At 42.0% G+C, this 22,266-nt stretch overlaps 1 protein-coding gene across 1 annotated transcript in view; it reads left to right on the forward strand.

Annotated features, from left to right (window-relative positions):
• Nucleotides 1-1,390: 1,390 nt before the first annotated feature.
• Nucleotides 1,391-22,266, forward strand: part of LOC124775698 (gustatory receptor 5a for trehalose-like) — a 93,880-nt gene continuing 73,004 nt past the window's right edge. The window contains exon 1 of the mRNA XM_047250526.1: nt 1,391-1,568. Coding sequence (XP_047106482.1) covers nt 1,391-1,568 — 178 coding nt within the window. The remainder of the gene's footprint in view (nt 1,569-22,266) is intronic.

A 22,266-nucleotide genomic window follows, 5' to 3' on the forward strand; every position in this document is an offset into this window, starting at 1 on the left:
ATTTAGTAATCGCGAAAGCGTTACGGAGATGATAGATAAACTTCTGTGGAATACTCTGCAAGAGAGACGCTCAGTAGCTCGCTACAGGCTTTTGTTGAAGTTTCGAGAACATAGCTTCACTGAGGGGTCAAGCAGTATACTGCTCCCTCCTACGTATATCTCCTAAAGAGACCATGAGGATGAAATCAGAGAGATTAGAGCCCACCCAGAGGCATACCGACAATCTTTCTTTCCACGAACAATACGAGACTGGAATAGAGGGGAGAACCGATAGAGGTACTCAGGGTGCCCTCCACCACACACCGTCAGGTGGCTTGCGGAGGATGAATGTAGATGTAGAAATTTATTCGTTCCTTTCGGTTCTGAGCGCACAGCGAGCACGTAAAGACGACTAGAACAGAAGAGTCTCCCACCAAGTATGACGGCCTGGTGAGAGATTTCGCCTGCCGTGATGCAGCCCATGTGACGTAATTGCCATGCGTTTCCTTCTTCATGACAATTCTCGGCCGCACTCTGCAGGGGCAATAAAGATACTCCTGCAGCGTTTTCGAAGGGAAGTGTCTGATCACCCACAAGACAGCCAGTAACTGGCTCCCTTGACAGTCATCTCTGCCCACACGAACCACCGGCTATGAAAACAAAATTTTGGCACGGGCAGCGAGGTGTAGAGTAACGTAGAGAATTGGCGGATAGCACAGGCGGCTGCCTTCTATAACAAGGTTCCGCAAAACTGGTACAACGGAACGACGAATGCCTGAGTCGGGAGTGGCGACTGTATAGAGAAGTAGCTGAAAGGAGTAGCTAACTGTTTTACATAGCTGTTTCCATTTCACGGCCGATCGGACTTTACTTTCCGAATAGCCCTCATACAACTGCAATAAGCAAGGTCTCTAGTAAGTTATCCATCGCTGGGAAAAGTGTTGTATGAAAGGGCGAACGTGTACAAAAGGACGAACACTATCATGCTTCATTTTGTCCACAAGTTTCATTTTGTCCAGATGATAATTAAAAATTTTATGACTACCCCTCGTATAAAGGGATTTCGAAACAAAGCTTCTAATGTGTCTAAGAAAATAAGGATTCTATCAGTGTTTATTGCCCTTTGTATCTTACGGCTGTGTGGTACGTATTTTTGAGGCAAAACTTATTGGTAAGTATTCAAAGGCGCTGAGTTTCCTAGCGAACAGTTGAGAGATGGACATTGGTGATTACGAGGAGAAACAGAAGAATGAACTAACGTATCGGGGAACAGGCGTTTCCACTGAGAAGCGGCACAGTTGAGGAGGTGCACGCTTGTTGCCGGCAGGCTGGGGTCGAGCGTGCGCGCGTGCCGCGGCGAGAAGCTGCTAGCGGCGGCGGTGGCGGCTGTAGGGAGGGCTTCTCAGGCGCCATGCGGCTGCCGCTGCGCGCGGCGGTGGTGTGCGGGTTGCTGCCCGCTGCGGCCGCAGGGGCGGGCAGCTGCGGCAAGCGCGCCGCCGCCGCCGTGTCCGTGCTGTCCTCCGCCGCCTACGTCACGCTGCTGGTGCTCACTGCGGCACACATTGCAGACGTCGCACGCCGTGACGACGGTAAGCAGATAACTCCCTGCAGCGCAGTCGGCACAAGTTCATCGTACAACAACATAGCGTTCGTACTTCCTCCTTGCAGAGGACCGTAAGCCACTCTCTGTGGAATAAAGTTACGTACGATTGCAAACGTATTATTTGAAGTATCCGCGGCGGGTGGTCAAATAAAATGACACATTTTATTTGAATTAGTGGATTCTTGCTTGCGAACGAGTCTTGAGACTGTGGGGCGGCGGATGTAAGTTTGTAAAAAGTCTAATTAATATCTGATTGCTGTATATATGCGCTTGCGTGTTGAATCAGTTTCTAGCTTTTAGAATGTTGTTATTGCTGTCTTTTGCCGTTCTCAACACTGGCTCTCTATTTACTCCGTGACCCCCAGAAAGTGATTTAATAAAACTTGGAGCCAGTAAATAGATATCCTAGTGCCCACTTTACCTGAGAATGTTCTTATAGCTGCAGCTTATAGCTCTGAGGAATTAGGAGATTGTCCGGGATTTCTAATCAAAACGGTTTCCCAAAATAGTTGAGTATATTCTGAAATTCACTGATATAAAACACAAGTATCCCTACAACCTAACTAACAGAAGAGTTCAGAGTCTAATACGCTGATGCAACTATAAATGTCCGAATCAAATGTTAAAAAGAATGCTCGCCATAATTTGATGAAAATATTTCATCAAACGCCACGCTAAATATTTGGTAGAATGTCTGTCCCGCGACGGCACGTGAAAATACGACAATACGCAAACTGAAGCTAGTTAATGAAAATCATCCCAGAATTAACACTTCACATGAAATGTTTTCATGGTTCCGCGTATCTCTAGTAACTTAATACGGCACCCGAGGCTGTTTGTAGCAGATACACTGACGCGACGCGACTACCGACACAGATGGCGTGTCATTCAGCGTCTGGAGAGAACTGGGGCCTTGCTTCCTCGCGCAGTGTTCTTATATATAAAGCCGCGGTGCGGACGGCGAAGGGAACGCCTGATCCTTTCGGTTCTCTCGACTAGCCGCTGGGCTAGTAACGCACCACTTCAAGTTACATAATAATTTATAGCTTCTTTGGCTGATGGCCGAAGAAGCTCTTAATTTAAACGTGCATTCAGCACGCAGGTAAGTATTGATAATAAAATTTTGACGTGGCTAAGTTAAATACTTTAGGCGAGAGAATTAATTTAATTGCACTGCCCGCAGTAGATGAGCTCTGAACTGTCCCTTTTGAGATCCGCTATCGCTATAATTTTATAGGTGTTAAAAGAAACTTTACACATCTTCATAATCATAGCGAACCTCCAACCTATTTAAATCTAAACATTCTAGCCTTATTTACTAGCCTACTTAATCTATCTTGCTTCCTTCAGTTTTGAGACGAAAACCAGAAAAATCATGAATTTCCACTAAAGTCTTAATTTGTGAAATCCAAAGCACTGTTTTTATTAAATCATTATGAAAAATGAATCTAAATATAAATTTTGAAGTCTCTAGCTCTGTTCTGTTGCGCCAATGATTTTTCCAGAAAAACGTCCAAATCTCGGAAACGGCTAAAGTTATCGAACTGATATTTAACACACATTAATTTAGTATTATTCCTGACATGCTAGAAAAGTTTTAGTTCATTTGCTTGATTTTTAAGGTATTGCGCAACATTTATGACGTCAGAGCTAGTTACAGCAGACTGGCTGGCACACAATGGAAACTGATGTGAATTTACTACAGCGTGAGTAGGCTGCTTCCCTACATCACCCTCTACTTAAATTTTTTGTTTATGAATGTTAATGAATGAAAAAAAAATTTAATTACAAAAAGGGAAGCAAGAGTACAGTTTAACTCCCTATGAAAATCAAAATTGAAATATAAACATGTAGAAACATTAAAGAAAACTGATTACCTACATTAATTATTTAAATTGTGGGCATGTTCACTGCCTCTTAAACAATGTCATTACTCAAAATTTTAAGCAAAGTCAATGAAATATTTGGCATACATTTTGCCTTAGACAAACACATACAAATTGAAAAATTATCTTAGATCCATTAAATACATTTTTACATACACAAATTCAAAGAAAATAAACTGATACATAAACAGATGATTATCTCTTAGCAGTCTTTTCTAAACCTGGAAGAAAAGTTCACAAATAATTTTTACACACGTGGTTGTAGCCGCTTTGGCTGGCGTCCTACACTTCCATTCACAAGGGTAGAGAAGGGGAAGTTGCTATGGTGTGCGTCCTTCACGTTCTCTCTAAATTACATGGGGGAAAGGGGAGGGGTCACTGTGAGTTGTGTCCAAGCCACTCCACGCTTTCACGCAGCTATCAGGCTGCCATTATCTGGTTTGTCCTGTAGAACAAACAAAAAGAGTGCCTCAGACTCTGTTCACTTAATATCTAAGGGTGGGTCACAAAGAAATGGGGATATATACATTTTATCTTCCAATATTTTGCTGGAACAAAGTTAACAGAACCTTTTTAATTTTTCTCTCACGGTTACTTAATTGTCATAAAATCGTTAAACAAATGGCTCAAAACGCCTTTAGTCATGTACTGGAGAAAATTTATGCTCCTAAGGCATACAATCATAAATCATATTTAATCTGAATTTATTATTTCTGGGCCGGAACACTGAACCAATGCTCGGTACATTCCTGACAAATCTGCATCTTATTTACTTAACTGACTCATTTTTGGTTACTTTATTCTTAGAGATAGTATGAGTATGATTAGTGGTTGTTTTCTCAGCTTCCATGTACATGTGAGTAACTTTTGGTAATAGTACAGTTGTAAGTGTTCAAAACACACTACGTTTAGTTGACTACAAAATCCACTTATTGGTCCTCTGCTGTTGTCAGTTCCACATCTGCAATTAGGTACTTACTTACTTTGAAGTGTATTCATGCTGAGCTAAAATTATGTTTCACGTCTGTCAGTATGTTCTTACTTACTTTGCTAGTGTTTGAACTTAAGTAATACTCACTCCATTAATATTTAAAAGCATAGGACAGCACATTTATTTCATATTCATAGTGTATTGCAGCTGATTAGTTTGCTCACGTGGCAATCCATTTCCACTCGATCGGACGCTGAAACCTCAGGTAGTCTCTCTCAGACCTACCACTAAAGTGCATCAAATAAATATGGACGAGCGTAATGCTAAATTCCTTAAACCTATAGGACACCATGAGCTGCTCTGTCTCATCTAACATAAGGGTACCTATGGTCGCATTCACGCCTCCAACTCATAACCTCAATACGTGTAGGTGTATCCTGTCACACACTACACTAAAATAATGGCCAACTCCAACCGTATAAATACTTCAGGGACGTGTCCTTCACGTCTCAACCACAAACACTGCTCAATTCTATTACACTGCCTTTCCTTGCTACACCAGGTGAGTTCATCCTTACAACTTATCTGCATATTTTTCATAACACTAAGCAATCTCTTTTACTATTTCTTAGTTAGCTCTAATGCATACACTAGGTTTCACTACCACTTCAGATCTTGCTTGTACATGAATTCATATATCTTTTTAGATTACTGTTGGTGGATCATTCCAATAAAACAACACTTTGTACTTATTATATTACCAGGGTACTATACATACTTGTTACTCAAATACATTTTATATCTTAATTACGTCATACTTCTCTATTGTTTGTCACTATTAGGTTTGTCACATTAGGTATTTTTTTTTTTTTTTCACTAATCGGTAGATAGAATGGTTACATAACTCAAGGCTTGATAGTCATGACAGAAAATTTTCATGTCTGGAAAGAAGAGGTCGAAATTTTCGTGGACAGGAAAGAGGAAGAATGAGTGAGACCTGAAAGGGAAAGAAGATCTCACACAGCTGGGACTGCACAGCTGCCACACTGTGTAGAGGTTAAAGAACAACCTCCTCCCTACAGCACTCATTGGTTTAATGCTGTAAAGATAACCATACCGGAAAATTTTATGTGTTGGAAGATGATGTCGAAATTTTTGTAGATAGGAAAGATGAAGAATGAGTGAGACCTGAAATGGGAAGAAGATCTCACACAGCTGGGACTGCACAGCTGCCACACTGTGTAGAGGTTAAAGAACAACCTCCTCCCTACAGCATTCATTGGTTTAATGCTGTAAAGATAACCATACCGGAAAATTTTATGTGTTGGAAGATGATGTCGAAATTTTTGTAGATAGGAAAGATGAAGAATGAGTGAAACCTGAAATGGGAAGAAGATCTCACACAGCTGGGACTGCACAGCTGCCACACTGTGTAGAGGTTACAGAACAACCTCCTCCCTACAGCTTTCAGTGGCTACCTATGAATCTGCCACGTCGATCTGAAAATACTTTATGATGCCTTTTTAGAACCTGTCTCAGTTCTTCCTTTGTATTGTCTGAAATCTTATAGATTTCCTGCAATTTAGCTTCTATCTTGTCTAACATAATTGCTTCTTCTTCTTCTTCTGTGTTCAGCTTATTGTCATTACGATTAACACCTTCGTCCCAATACCTCCTATTTTTCAGAACTCGTATAGGCAGTTCCCAAGTTCCATCATCAGTTACTACATGCTTATCACTAAAAGGTACTATAATTACTCCGGTTATTGACAAGACCATTTTCAACTGGCTTCCTTCAAAGTCAACAACACTCTGATATTTTGACAAGAAATCTATGCCAATTAAAACCTCAATACTGAGATTGTTTACAATTAAACATGGATGATCAATTAAATTACCATTAATGTTAAAGGGTAGTAAAGCTTCTTGCTTTACCGTTTTTGACACCTTGCCAGTAGCACCAATTATTCTTAGTCCTAATACCCTCATTACAGTAAGTTTGTCTTTACCAGGTAATGCATCAAAGAAGGACTGAGATATTGCACTCACCTCACTTCCATTGTCTAAGAGACAACGTACATTGATACCCAACATATTCACTTTTATTATAGGGTGGCTTATTCTAAGTTGTACAGGTGGTTCCTCAAATTCATCTAATAGTTCCTTTTGGATTTGTCTCCAACTAAAGTGATCGACATCTGTCTTCATTACATTTAGGTCACAGTGTGTAGGGGTTTCCTGAATTACATTCTCAGCTGCTTTTTCCAGTCGATCTATTAATTTTAAATCGAAACACCGCACGACTTCATTACATTTAGTTTGCTGAACATGACCCAAATTACTGTAGTCTGAGCGATTCTGCGCCTCCAGACCGGGCATAACATTGGTTACAGCTAAACCACTTTCACCATTATCGTCGGTTTCCTTCTCAAGTGACAACTGGTCACAGCTACTGGGTTCATCGACCCCAAACTGCCTACCCTCTACATTCCCACTTATCTCCTGTTCTAAATCTATTAGTACATTATCAACATCCTGCACAGGCACTTTAGATAAGAGCACATCATCCTCATCGTAAATATAAGCATGAATTTCTTCTGCTTCTTCACCTGACAATTCAGTATTTTGTAGCTCATCCCTACTGTTACACTGCTGCGCCTTCTCTTTCTCTTCCCACTTAGAAAGCGTCTCTAACACGGTATCTATCAAATACTGTGAGTGATCTAATATTTCTGTTGTATCCTTAGGTGCTACCGACATTTCATCCATCTGTTCAGTTTGAGTATTCTGATCTGTCTTACCCATTCCCTTAACTACTGGCTTAGGAAAAGTAACCGCCTGGTGAGCGCCAGTGTCCTCATAGACGGGAACTAGTTTTCCTGCCTAGGTCTACTACTGTTTCCTTTATTTTCATTATAGTTAGCTGGCATAGCCTTACTTTCCGTACTGTTGTTTACATGCATATTTCTGTTTGGAACAAAATTATTATCCCTTGGACGCCATTGTTGGTTCTGATAATTATTTCCCCAATTCCTATCTCTCTTAGGATGACGAACACCTACTGTTCTGATGTTTACATTGCCATTTTGCTCGTTCCTAAAATTACTATTATTATTATTGGCTTTACGGTTATTACGTGCTTGCTCCTCATTGGCAGCAACACGTTCTACACGTTCCAAATATTCAATGAAACGATCCAGATTGTCTCTAGGGGCTGATATAATTCTAGTTTGCCAGTACCATGGCAGTTTAGCTTCCAGACCTAGTATAATCATTTCTGGTTTTAGCTTTTCCGCCAAATGTGACAAACGTGAAATCCATGACCTAGCAAACTCTTTAATTGATTCCTTGCCTGCATTGAAGCGTTTTCCACTCCAAAATTCTCTCAACACTTCATTTTGCTTATTGCTAGACCAATACTCATTAATGAAAGCTGTTTTAAACTCCGCTAATGTTTTACACTTCAACATAACATCAGCTGACCAACGCATGGCGTCACCTGCTAAATGGCTTCTAATAAATGAGATTTTCTCTCGCTCAGACCAAGTTGGTGGAATCACATCTTCAAAATCGTTCCAGAAATCTAGCGGGTGGATATTTTTATCTGGATCGAACCGCAAGAACTGCCGACACCCGATAAAAGCGGCGTTTGCAGCTACAACTTGTTGTATACTACCATTACCAGAAGTTACTGAAGCTACTTTACTTTCAATGTTAGCAATGTTAGTACTGATATTTTCTACTTTCATTTCAACATTATCTACTCTTTGTACAATATGAGTAGTGTCAGTTTTGATTGCTTCTACTTCTGCTTGACATATGTTTACTTTTATATTAACATCTTTAAATCTATCTGAGCACAGTTCAGATTCTGCCTCGATCTTTTCTGTTAACTTGTGCTCCAGCTTTGCATCTTCCATTTGGAAGTCTTTGCGAACCTCAGCAACTTCGGATTTAACTGTTTTATACATTTCAGAAAACTGTTGAGCAACCTTTTTCTTAATATCCTCATGATTGCAATCAATTTTACAATTCAAACTGTCAAGATCCTCTTTCAACTTATTGCAACCAGCCTTGAAGGTATCGTCCATTACCTCCAATCGTTTATTAAAACTAGTTTGGCTGGCCACAATTTCATACTTTAATTCAGCATTATTGGATTCTAATTTATTGTCCATTGCCTCAAACCGTTTATTAAAATTTGTTTGACTGGCCACCATTTCAGACTTTAATTCAGCATTGCTGGCAGCTATTGCTTGTAATATAACATTTAAATCAACAGCCCCACCATCTTTGGGTTGCTCACGAGCTGGCTTTTTATCACACTCAGGTGACGAAAAACTAGCTCCAACACCAGAATCATCAAAACTAACTGAAACTTCTGATTGATTAGTCATATCTAACTTCTCCTTCTTAAACTCTACCATCTCTGATGACTGTTTCATTTTTAATTCATCAGAGAAACTATCATCCACTAAATTTATCATTTCTACTTTCCGCTTTACTACAGGAGTCTCTATTATTGAATCATTGCCCCTTCCCACACTACTGTCAGGAGACAATACTTCATATTTCACCTTAACATTACTACTTTCATGCATATTTACACTCGAACCGTTGTCTGGATTTACAGTTCCCTCAACAGACATACGTTCTGATTTAAGTTTAACCTCAGTTTCTTTTGACGGTTCCATCGCCGACAGTCTTTTAGTGCAGGTTAGTAAAATTTTTAACAGTTTTTCACTTAACTTAGTTCCTTCTGCACGACGTATGGCGTTGCCGGCGCGGCGTACCAGGATTCCTGATGCGACGTGGCACGTTAAACTGCAGACGGCTCTCCGACGGCTGTTGTGTGTTAGCGTGGCCCGCAATTGCAGGCTCTGCGCCGGCTGCTTCAGTGGACGACTGCGGTGCGGCGAGACTGGCTTCTCGCGATGCCGGCAGCACCGCTAGACTCAGTGCCAGCTCCGTCAATCCAGATGCGTTGTTAATCCAATTGCGTCGTCCACGTGCACACGTAACACATTCACTGTTCTATACTCAGTTGCGCTTCGCATTTCACTCGCGAATCCGAATAGTTAAAAATCACTTTCACTTAGTTGATTTCCCGGCCGATGCACCATATGTGGGGCGGCGGATGTAAGTTTGTAAAAAGTCTAATTAATATCTGATTGCTGTATATATGCGCTTGCGTGTTGAATCAGTTTCTAGCTTTTAGAATGTTGTTATTGCTGTCTTTTGCCGTTCTCAACACTGGCTCTCTATTTACTCCGTGACCCCCAGAAAGTGATTTAATAAAACTTGGAGCCAGTAAATAGATATCCTAGTGCCCACTTTACCTGAGAATGTTCTTATAGCTGCAGCTTATAGCTCTGAGGAATTAGGAGATTGTCCGGGATTTCTAATCAAAACGGTTTTCCAAAATAGTTGAGTATATTCTGAAATTCACTGATATAAAACACAAGTATCCCTACAACCTAACTAACAGAAGAGTTCAGAGTCTAATACGCTGATGCAACTATAAATGTCCGAATCAAATGTTAAAAAGAATGCTCGCCATAATTTGATGAAAATATTTCATCAAACGCCACGCTAAATATTTGGTAGAATGTCTGTCCCGCGACGGCACGTGAAAATACGACAATACGCAAACTGAAGCTAGTTAATGAAAATCATCCCAGAATTAACACTTCACATGAAATGTTTTCATGGTTCCGCGTATCTCTAGTAACTTAATACGGCACCCGAGGCTGTTTGTAGCAGATACACTGACGCGACGCGACTACCGACACAGATGGCGTGTCATTCAGCGTCTGGAGAGAACTGGGGCCTTGCTTCCTCGCGCAGTGTTCTTATATATAAAGCCGCGGTGCGGACGGCGAAGGGAACGCCTGATCCTTTCGGTTCTCTCGACTAGCCGCTGGGCTAGTAACGCACCACTTCAAGTTACATAATAATTTATAGCTTCTTTGGCTGATGGCCGAAGAAGCTCTTAATTTAAACGTGCATTCAGCACGCAGGTAAGTATTGATAATAAAATTTTGACGTGGCTAAGTTAAATACTTTAGGCGAGAGAATTAATTTAATTGCACTGCCCGCAGTAGATGAGCTCTGAACTGTCCCTTTTGAGATCCGCTATCGCTATAATTTTATAGGTATTAAAAAGAAACTTTACACATCTTCATAATCATAGCGAACCTCCAACCTATTTAAATCTAAACATTCTAGCCTTATTTACTAGCCTACTTAATCTATCTTGCTTCCTTCAGTTTTGAGACGAAAACCAGAAAATCATGAATTTCCACTAAAGTCTTAATTTGTGAAATCCAAAGCACTGTTTTTATTAAATCATTATGAAAAATGAATCTAAATATAAATTTTGAAGTCTCTAGCTCTGTTCTGTTGCGCCAATGATTTTTCCAGAAAAACGTCCAAATCTCGGAAACGGCTAAAGTTATCAAACTGATATTTAACACACATTAATTTAGTATTATTCCTGACATGCTAGAAAAGTTTTAGTTCATTTGCTTGATTTTTAAGGTATTGCGCAACATTTATGACGTCAGAGCTAGTTACAGCAGACTGGCTGGCACACAATGGAAACTGATGTGAATTTACTACAGCGTGAGTAGGCTGCTTCCCTACAAGACGTCGTGAACAAAATAAACTCTCCTCTTCTGGTTTATACATAAAACAGTACTTCAGGCAGAAGAGCTGGTAATGAATTAAACGAAGTTCTAAACTAAACCTCGTGTAGAAACAAAATCCGATTAAAAGTTCTTGGCACACTTAGTACCGAAACGAAGCGCGGAAGGGATAAGTAAGAGTCAAAGTTCACAATGAGAAAATGTTTATCTCTGGTGAAGTCGCATTGAAGACAGACTCTGAAATATAATAGTTCCACTTTTCGGTCACTATATACGGGCCGCGTCTTTTCTGGACGGCCACGTTTAAGGAACCGGGACGAGAAGGCTGGGTTGAACGGTGGTGGCAGCTTAGCGACGGCTCCGGAGTGATATCCTGACTGAAGAAATGCAAAAGTATTGGGCTTCCGACCCAGGACGCCCACTCGGATGAACTGTCTTCTCAGGGCCAGAGCGCCGGCCTAACTACATCCCTCGGCGCTAGGGTACAGTCGGTCTTCCTTCTTGTCACGTGGGTGCCACAGTAAAGAGGTCTGGGGGGGGGGGGGGCAGCGATCTCTATTGGCGCATCAGTCGCCGTCTGGTAGCCTTGTGTAGCATAGCAGACCTCGAGTGTCGGCTGTAAGAAAGTCGGCTGCCCACATAACTTGGATCTCATGACGGTTGGGGGCATAGTAGGCGTTCTCCCACGCTACTGCGCTTTTCTACTTCAGCTTTGCTGTTTTTATGTCACGCTGCTGGTGCATTTACAACTGGATGTACTTGCCTCTCCAACGGCCGCTGAGATACCTGAGTGCCGAGGATCAGGCTGCAGCTACAGATGAACGCACCCACGTCTACACAATCTGATCAAAAGTATCCAGACACCCCTATGTAATGAGCAATCGACCACTGCACTAGGTCTCACGAGAGACGAACCTGGAAGTGTGGAAAGATCCTGGGAATATTGAATTATCAGTAGAGAAGCAGTGAGAGCGTGATGGATCCGTCAAGAGAGATCAGTGACTTTGAACGTGGACTGGTCGTTAGACGTTACTTGAGTAACAAATACGTCACCGACACGTCAACCATTCTAACGCTGCTCAAGTTGACTATTAGTGATATGGGTATGCAGTGGAAATCCGAAGTAACAAGGAAAACTAAAGCGAGACAGGGAAGACTTAATGCCATAACGGACAGAGAACGTCGAGTATTGTAGCGGTGTTGTAAACAGTAGCAGCCCGAATAGCACAATGACTGTGCGTAGGGCGTTAAAAAGAGTTGGGGTACAATGGTGAATGAACTCTTCATAAGCCATACACTTCTGTAAACGACGCTTGACGTGGTGTAAAAAGCAACTTTACTGGTCCGAGGGTGACCGGAAACGAGTGACGTGGAGTGATGAATCATTCTCTACCCTGAGGCAATCCGATGGAGAGGTTTCCGTTTGGCGAATGCCTGGAGGACATTACCTGCCCTCATGTGTAGCACCATCAGTGAGATCCGGAGAAAGTGGTTATACGGTCTGGGGCGTTTCTCATGGTTAGGTTGTGGTGTCCTTATTGAGTTTAATAAAACGCCAAATGCAGAGTCATATAAACACAGTTCTCAGTATTGTGCGCAATATACGGTAGAGGGGCAATTAAGAGACGATTGTTTGTATCTACATGGTAATTCATCATGTCATAGAACAGTATCTGTGGGGGAATCGTTTGTGGACAGTAACATTCCCGAAATGGACTGCTTTGCGCGGCTGACCTGAATCCAGTGGACCACTTTTGGGATGAGTTACAGCATTACTTTCTTCAACTTTTATAGTCCTGTCTTCCTCAGTTGCGTGCAATATTACGGTATATTAATAATTTTTACTTATGGACCGTCTGACAGCAACTGAATAAAATTGGCACTAAAATTCAGTTGCTGTCAGACGGTCCATAAGTAAAAATTATTAATATACCGTAGCATTAATTTCGTTTGAGTCTCAGTGTCCAACAACATTATCTTCCCCTGTTTCGGTTCTTACGGAAGAATAGGCTGGCGTTCGTCCACATACAGGGTGTCGCAGACTAGGTGTTAGAAACTTTTTGTCTACTAAGACGTTGTAAGGGGTATTAAATTGTCATTATACACTGAAGCGCCGAAGAAACTAGTACAGGCACGAGTATTCAAATACAGAGATATGCAAACAGGCAGAATACGGCGCTGCGGTCGGCAACGCCTATATAAGACAACATGTGTCTTGCGCAGTTGTTAGATCGGTTACTTCTGCTACAATGGCAGGTTATCAAGATTTAAGTGAGTTTGGACGCGGTGTTACAGTCGGCGCACGAGAGATGGGGCACAGCATCTCCTACGTAGCGATGAAGTGGCGATCTTCCCGTACGACCATTTCGCCAGTGTACCATGAATATCAGGATTTCCGGTAAAACATCAAATCTTCGACATTGCTGCTGCCGGAAAAAGATCCTGCAAGAACGAGACCAACGACGACTGTAGAGAATCGTTCGACGTGACAGAAGTGCAACCCTTCCACAAAATTGCTGCAGATTTCAATGCTGGGCCATCAAGTGTCAGCGTGCGAACTATTCGACGAAACATCATCGATATGGGCCTTTGGAGCCGAGGTCCACTCGTGTACCCTTGATGACTGCACGACACAAAGTTTTACGCCTCGCTTGGGCCCCTTAACGCCGACATTGGACTTTTGATGACTGGAAACATGTTGCCTGGTGGAACAAGTTTCGTTTCTAATTGTATCGAGCGGATGGACGTGTACGGGTATGGAGACAAACGCATGAATCCATAAACCCTGTATGTCAGCAGGGGACTGTTGAAGCTGGTGGAGGCTCTTGAATGGTGTGGGGCGTGTGCAGTTGGAGTGGTATGGCACCCCTGATACGCCTTGATATGACTCTGACAGGTGACACGTACGTAAGCATGCTGTCTGATCACCTGCATCCATTCATGTCCATTGTGCATTCCGACGGACTTGGGCAATTCTAGCATGAAAATGCGACATCGCACATGTCCAGAATTGCTACAGAGTGGCTCCAGGAACACTATTATGAGTTTAAACATTTCCGCTGCCCACCAAACTCACCAGGAACGAACATTATTGAGCATATCAGGGATGTCTTGCTACGTGCTGTTCAGAAGAGATCTACATCCCTCGTAGTCTTACGGATTTATGGACAGCCTGCAGGATGCACAGTGTCAGTTCCCTCCAGTACTACTTCATACATTAGTCGAGTCCATGCCACATCGTATTGCGACACTTCTGTGTGCTCGCGGGGGCTCTACACGATATTAGGCAGGCGTACCAGTTTCTTTGGTTCTTCAGTGTATTTATGCTAAAATAAACAAACTGAAATTTTCAAAGTGGTTTCCTTCTGCAGCAATAAGTGTACAGAGCATTGAACTGAATTCCTCGAGGAATTCTTAAGAACATCACTTTCAACTGCACGCAGCTCTCTGGAAATTGCAGTACGATGTTCCTCGAGTGTTGCAGGAATGAGGATTATCTTTGAACACTCTGTCCTTTAGATAACACCATAAGAAGTAATCACAGGGGTTGAAATCATAACTATAAGGATGCCATTCCAGCCGGCCGGAGTGGCTGAGCGGTTCTAGGCGCTTCGACGTGGAACCGCGCGATCGCTACGTTCGCACATTCGAATCCTGCCTCGGGCATGGATGTATGTGATGTCCTCAGGTTAGTTAGGTTTAAGTAGTTCTAAGTTCTGGGCGACTGATGACCTCAGAAGTTAAGTTCCATAGTGCTCAGAGCCATTTGCCATTCCACATCATGTTCAATGAATGATAAGGTGTCCATGGCGACGATCCGATGTCTGAAGGTCACCAAAAGAAAGTGGAAGACATCTGCAGTACAGTGTGGACGTACTCCATCCTGTATGAACCAATAGTTTCAGAGAATTCGGTGGCGTTGTGCACTCGGTAAAAAACCAAGTTCCACATCTTGTTTGTTTTTATCTTCTGTGACAGGTTCCTCAACTGAAATGAGCCCAATAATGCACTGTCCCCAGTTTACACACCAAAAAATGACTTTTTGTGGATGAGGTGGAGAGCAACTTCAAAGTGTGGATTCACAGTACAGCTGTTCCAACGTTAGTGCACCATTTCTGAAATGTGAAGTGAGACATTATTCAGTGAGCTATATAATTCTCAGAGATACAACAATACCACAAAGACAATCATTTCCGAAACACAATTAAATCACAGCAGACAAAAACTTTCTAACACATATTCACATATTCTGTTTATTCAAACACCTTCCTGGAAGTATCCCCAGCAGAGTTCACGCCTTTATAAAGGCTAAGGTGGACACACCCCATATTAATGTCCACTAATAGGTGTCTAGTTTCTTTTATCACGTAGTGTACATTTGTACTCTGCAAACCATTGTGAATTGCGTGGCACGGGGTACTTGTAATTGTGCGGTGTTGTGAAAGGACACATTTTATTACTATTATTACACTCCTGGAAATTGAAATAAGAACACCGTGAATTCATTGTCCCAGGAAGGGGAAACTTTATTGACACATTCCTGGGGTCAGATACATCACATGATCACACTGACAGAACCACAGGCACATAGACACAGGCAACAGAGCATGCACAATGTCGGCACTAGTACAGTGTATATCCACCTTTCGCAGCAATGCAGGCTGCTATTCTCCCATGGAGACGATCGTAGAGATGCTGGATGTAGTCCTGTGGAACGGCTTGCCATGCCATTTCCACCTGGCGCCTCAGTTGGACCAGCGTTCGTGCTGAACGTGCAGACCGCGTGAGATGACGCTTCATCCAGTCCCAAACATGCTCAATGGGGGACAGATCCGGAGATCTTGCTGGCCAGGGTAGTTGACTTACACCTTCTAGAGCACGTTGGGTGGCACGGGATACATGCGGACGTGCATTGTCCTGTTGGAACAGCAAGTTCCCTTGCCGGTCTAGGAATGGTAGAACGATGGGTTCGATGACCGTTTGGATGTACCGTGCACTATTCAGTGTCCCCTCGACGATCACCAGTGGTGTACGGCCAGTGTAGGAGATCGCTCCCCACACCATGATGCCGGGTGTTGGCCCTGTGTGCCTCGGTCGTATGCAGTCCTGATTGTGACGCTCACCTGCACGGCGCCAAACACGCATACGACCATCATTGGCACCAAGGCAGAAGCGACTCTCATCGCTGAAGACGACACGTCTCCATTCGTCCCTCCATTCACGCCTGTCGCGACACCACTGGAGGCGGGCTGCACGATGTTGGGGCGTGAGCGGAAGACGGCCTAACGGTGTGCGGGACCGTAGCCCAGCTTCATGGAGACGGTTGCGAATGGTCCTCGCCGATACCCCAGGAGCAACAGTGTCCCTAATTTGCTGGGAAGTGGCGGTGCGGTCCCCTACGGCACTGCGTAGGATCCTACGGTCTTGGCGTGCATCCGTGCGTCGCTGCGGTCCGGTCCCAGGTCGACGGGCACGTGCACCTTCCGCCGCCACTGGCGACAACATCGATGTACTGTGGAGACCTCACGCCCCACGTGTTGAGCAATTCGGCGGTACGTCCACCCGGCCTCCCGCATGCCCACTATACGCCCTCGCTCAAAGTCCGTCAACTGCACGTACGGTTCACGTCCACGCTGTCGCGTCATGCTGCCAGTGTTAAAGACTGCGATGGAGCTCCGTATGCCACGGCAAACTGGCTGACACTGACGGCGGCGGTGCACAAATGCTGCGCAGCTAGCGCCATTCGACGGCCAACACCGCGGTTCCCGGTGTGTCCGCTGTGCCGTGCGTGTGATCATTGCTTGTACAGCCCTCTCGCAGTGTCCGGAGCAAGTATGGTGGGTCTGACACACCGGTATCAATGTGTTCTTTTTTCCATTTCCAGGAGTGTATTTGTCCAGCAGCGTCAGTGCACTATTTAAGCATCAATAATTACAATATTTAGCCTCCAACAATTACGTTATATAGCAACTATCAACAATTACAAAAAAATTTAACACAGAGGAATATTTGTTTCTTTATGGCAATTAAAAAAATAGTTCTTCACAATTAGAATAAAGGAAATGTTCCTAATTACTGAAGGCAAGTAATAATTTTTTCCTCTATTAAAAATGTTTAAAAGGGTCACAGCTTTTTGAGATACAAAAGACTTCTACAATTAACTACTAAAAATGTCGGTTGCACCCTCTCTACAAATATTGTTATTATTAACATACTTGACTTACCTCTAAACTCGTTATCTGCAGATTTTATAATAAAACATTCGAAATCAAATGAAATCAACTGTCGAAAACGTCTGTGCCGTTAAAAGCTCACGACCCCTCTGGCTCTGACTGTAGTTTCTTCCACTATGTGGCAGCACTATGCACTGCTCTTTACTCCTTTAGGAAGCTGGAAAAAGCAGTACACGGTGTTACCCCGCTGAACGGCATTGCAAAGCCACATACAGGACCTGAAAGATTGTATGAAGCATTTTTTTCTTCTTTAAGAGATAAGTTAAAATCTGGAGACTGTTCTAAAGTAATCTTAGGAAGATGAAATAGCTAAGCATGTGCTTTTGTTAGTAAAGACATTTTATGGAATATCTTCTGTGCAGTTGAGAAGATTAGTGTACGAATATGCAGAGGCAAGTAAATTCAGTATAATTTTAATAAATCATTCAAAACAGCTGGAAGGAATTGGATCACTGGGTTTCTTACAAGAAATCCGTCAGTCAGCATTTGAATACCTGATACCGCAATTCTTAATCGGATCTCATCTTTTAATGCGAGTGATGTTAAACTCTTTTGTATGTCCATAAGTTTGATGCCTCTGGAATTTCTCATTTTGATGAAATGGGAATATCAACAATTGAAAAGCCAGAAGAAATGTTTCCACCCAAAGGGCTAACAAGTCGGCTCATCAGCAAGCTGGGAGTGTGGGAAGAACGTTGGAGAGCGTTGTACAGTGAGTGCCAGTGTGGCAAATGTGCCTCACAAGTTTTTCTTCCTCAGCTTAGGTTAACCACTGTCTTACAGAGAGGGAGGAGGGGGGAGGCACCAAATTCGATATGTGAATATAGAAAAGTGGCTGAAGCACTTTGATAACGTCACCAAGTCATCTAAGAACCATAGCGTTCTTTCGATTTTAGACATTCACGCTAGCCATGTATCCCTAGAAGCCTGCCCGGGTTCCCGGGTTCGATTCCCGGCGGGGTCAGGGGTTTTCTCTGCCTCGTGATGACTGGGTGTTGTGTGATGTCCTTAGGTTAGTTAGGTTTAAGTAGTTCTAAGTTCTAGGGGACGGATGACCATAGATGTTAAGTCCCATAGTGCTCAGAGCAATTTGAACCAACCTAGAAGCCTATAACTTTTGCGAGGGCAGTGGAACAGCAGTGATAACACTGCCCACCTCACTACTCTCACAGGCTACAACCTTTAGATGTGGCCTTTTTCAGCAACTTGAAGGCTTCAGCAGTTCCAAGATGGCCGCCGAGTAAGTGAAAAGAAACCATTTCCAGAAAGTTAAGTGATTTAGACAGGAATATAATTTAGTTTAACGCCGACAACAAATTAAATACGTGCATTAGTGTATCGTTTAGTCTTGCCGTTAAAGGTCTGGCTTTTCTTTGCGTATTTTTTCAGAAAACACGAAAAGATCGTAACTTCGCGAAGTCGCGCTTAGGCTTAAATTTTGTAAACGTGTTTGTTTCTTGTTTCATGGTAATTTAACTAGTTTCTCGGTAACAAATAAGTAAACTACCGTAAATAGCGTACAACTTCATTGTTTTAATACAGATTTCAGAAAAACAGCGTAACTTTATATCAGAAACTTGCTTATATACATTTGTTTATAGGCCTAATTCTCGTAACGTTTTTGGAGAATCAAAGTTAAAGTATCTCGTTTAATTGTCCTTTTTTTCATTCCATCGAGTGAAATATATAATAAATAGCGTATACCTTCTTTGTTTTAATACAGATATCAGAAAAACAGCGGAATTTTAAATCAGAAACTTGCTTATATACATTTGTGAATAGGCTTAATTCTTGTAACGTCTTTTTTGATTTTCGGTAATTTAATTGATTTATTCTAGCTAAAGGATTATTTTTGCCATGAGTGAGAAGTGCCTGACTTGCCGTAGAATTGTTAGTTCCGGGGTTTGGTGTGATGGATGCAGTAGTTTTTTTCACTGGGGGGACTGCAGTGGCGTGGGTGTCGGGAAAGTGGATCAGGCTCATCAGCGGTTATGTAGGATTTGCAGCAGAGATAGAAAGATAGTGGAACAGGAGGGGAAAATTGCTGCCCTTCAGGCTGAGCTAGAACAGGCTAGGGAAGATCTGGACAGGTTAAGGAGGGAGAAGGGCAAAGAGAGGTGGGAAGTGGCAACAGGTAGCAGAAGGAACAGACCTAGAACTAAGTCTGACAGTTTTGTGGTGAATGTCAAAAATAAGTTTGACCTGTTGCTTCAGTTAGAAACTGATGAGCCTCAAGCAGAGGTAGGTGTAGACAGAACACAACGAACTTTCAATAGGCAATTGAAAAAGAATGTAGGAAAGTCATCGAAAAGGAACAAAGTTTTGTTGTTAGGCAGTTCTCATGCCAGAGGTGTAGGCCACTTCTGCAGGAGGAATTAGGACCAGAAAACCAGGTGACAAATTTTTTCAAACCAAGTGCTAGACTGGATCAGGTGACAGAGGATTTAGGTTCACTCTGTAAAGGATTTACCAGGGAAGACACCGTGGTTATTGTGGCAGGGCAGGGAACAGCATCGACATAGATCCTGGGTACAGTACAGAGTGTGACCTGGTAAAGATTGCGTCAGCATTGAGACACACCAATGTTGAATTTGTATCTGTCCTGAGACGCCATGACCGGCCTCATTTGAACTCTTTTGTTGGGAGAGTTAATTTGGAGTTGGAACGGCAGCTTGGGTCAGGTGCGGGGGCTCATATTGGTGTGGTTCCTGTTGATTCTCTCAGTAGGTGGGACTATACTAGGCACGGCCTACATCTCAACAGGAAAGGGAAGGGGAAACTGGCTGGGGTAATAGCAGGAAATTTAAGTGGGGGAGGCACTGCCATGAATGGGAAAATACCAGTGGTTACAGGTGTTGGAGCAGCACCTTTTTTAGGATAGGTAAGACAGAAAGGTGTCAAGTTCTAAGAGAGGTCAGGATTGAAACAAATCTTCAGTTTAGGAAAGAAATTAAAGAGCACAATTCTAGCACATTGGATCACCAATCACAGCTGTCAATTATAAATTTTCACCAATCTGCAGAAATTTTATCTCCACCAAGTTGTATCTCAGTCCTAGGTAATTGTATTGATGAATTAAAGTCACCCAACCCAATTGACACAATCTGCCTCTCTGAACACCATGTGACCACTGGTATAGGAACTAGGCCTAAACACAATGAGAAACTCAGACAGGAGAGTACTGCAAATGTTAGAATATGGAAAGGTTCTCATAAAAGTATAATTAAAAATAAAGTAAGTATATTTCATCAAAATATTGGGAGTTTAAAGAATAAAATAGATGAGCTTCTGGTTTGTTTAGAAGATTTAGAAGCTGAGGATGAAATAGATATACTATGCCTGTCTGAGCATCACATTGTTACTGATATGGATAAGATAAATGTAAGTGGATATAAGCTCTCTGCACACGTAATGAGAGAAAATATGGAGAAAGGAGGAGTTGCCATATATGTCAAAAGTTATCATTGTGCAAAAAGTATAGAAACAAAAAAGTTTTGTGTAGAAAAACATATAGAAGCATTTGTCTGTGAGCTTAAATTAAATAAAGGCACATTTATAATTGTAACTGTATATAGGTCCTCATCAGGAAATTTTCATCTATTTCTGAAAAATTTGGACTCCTTGTTGTGCTATCTGTCACACAGGGGGAAGCAAATTATTATTTGTGGGTACTTCAATGTAGATTCTCTGAAAGACGGTAATAGGAAAAATGACCTTGAAGTATTACTCGGTTCTTTCAATTTGACACCCGTTATTGATTTTCCTACTCGGGTGGTGAAGGATAGCAGCTCACTGATAGATAACTTCTTTATAGACCAAGATAAGTTTAACCAGATAAATGCTCAGCCTGTTGAGAATGGTCTTTCTGATCATGGTGCACAGCTAGTTACAATATATGACATAGTTCCATTCAGCAATACTACACAGTCCTCTAAAGTAGTACGTTCAGTCAACGATTTAACAATTGCAAATTTCAGGGAAAGCCTACAGCAGTTAGACTGGGATGAGGTGTACCGTGAACCTGATGCCAATTTAAAATATAATTTATTTAATGACATTTTTGTAAATGCATTTGAAAACCGCTTCCCCAAGAAAATAGTTAAATATACTCGTAAGAAACCTTGTAACAAACCATGGCTTACTAAGGGTATAAAAATATCTTGTAACCGGAAAAGGGAAATGTATCTGACAGCAAGAAAGAGTAGTGACCCAGAAACTATCAAATATTATAAAAAATGCTGTGTTATATTAAGAAAAGTTATTAAAAAATCCAGAAGTATGTGTATCATGTCTGAAATCAGCAACTCTGATAATAAAATTAAAACAATTTGGAATATTATTAAAAGAGAAACAGGTCAACCAAGAGCACAGGAAGACAGTATTACCATCAAATTGAATGAAAACATTATGAACAAAAAGTCAGAAATTGAAAATATTTTTAATAATCATTTTCTAAATGTTGTGGATATAGTAGGATCCAGGTGTTCATTAGAAGATGCTAGGCTGTTAACGGAAGAGGCCATACCTATGCAATTTGATACAATTGAAATCTCACCCACTTCTCCCTCTGAAAGTAGGAAAATAATAAACTTGAGTAAAAGCAAAAACTCACATGGAATTGATGGCATTTCCAGCAAAATACTAAAAGCTTGTTCTCAACAGGTAAGTAAGATTCTCAGCCACCTGTGTAATAGCTCTCTGGAACAGGGCATTTTCCCTGATAGACAGAAATATGCTATTGTTATACTTTTACATAAAAGAGGGATAGATCTGATGTCAACAATTACCGTCCAATCTCCCTTGTAACAGCTTTATCCAAAATTTTTGAGAAAGTAGTGTATTCAAGAGTAGCTTCACATATCTGTAAAAATGAAGTACTAACAAAATGTCAGTTTGGTTTCCAGAAAGGTTTTTCAACAGAAAATGCCATATATGCTTTCACCAATCAAATTTTGAATGATCTGAATAACCGAACACCACCCATTGG

The sequence above is a fragment of the Schistocerca piceifrons genome, chromosome 2, assembly GCF_021461385.2.
Source record: "Schistocerca piceifrons isolate TAMUIC-IGC-003096 chromosome 2, iqSchPice1.1, whole genome shotgun sequence".
Taxonomy (NCBI): Eukaryota; Metazoa; Arthropoda; class Insecta; order Orthoptera; family Acrididae; genus Schistocerca; species Schistocerca piceifrons.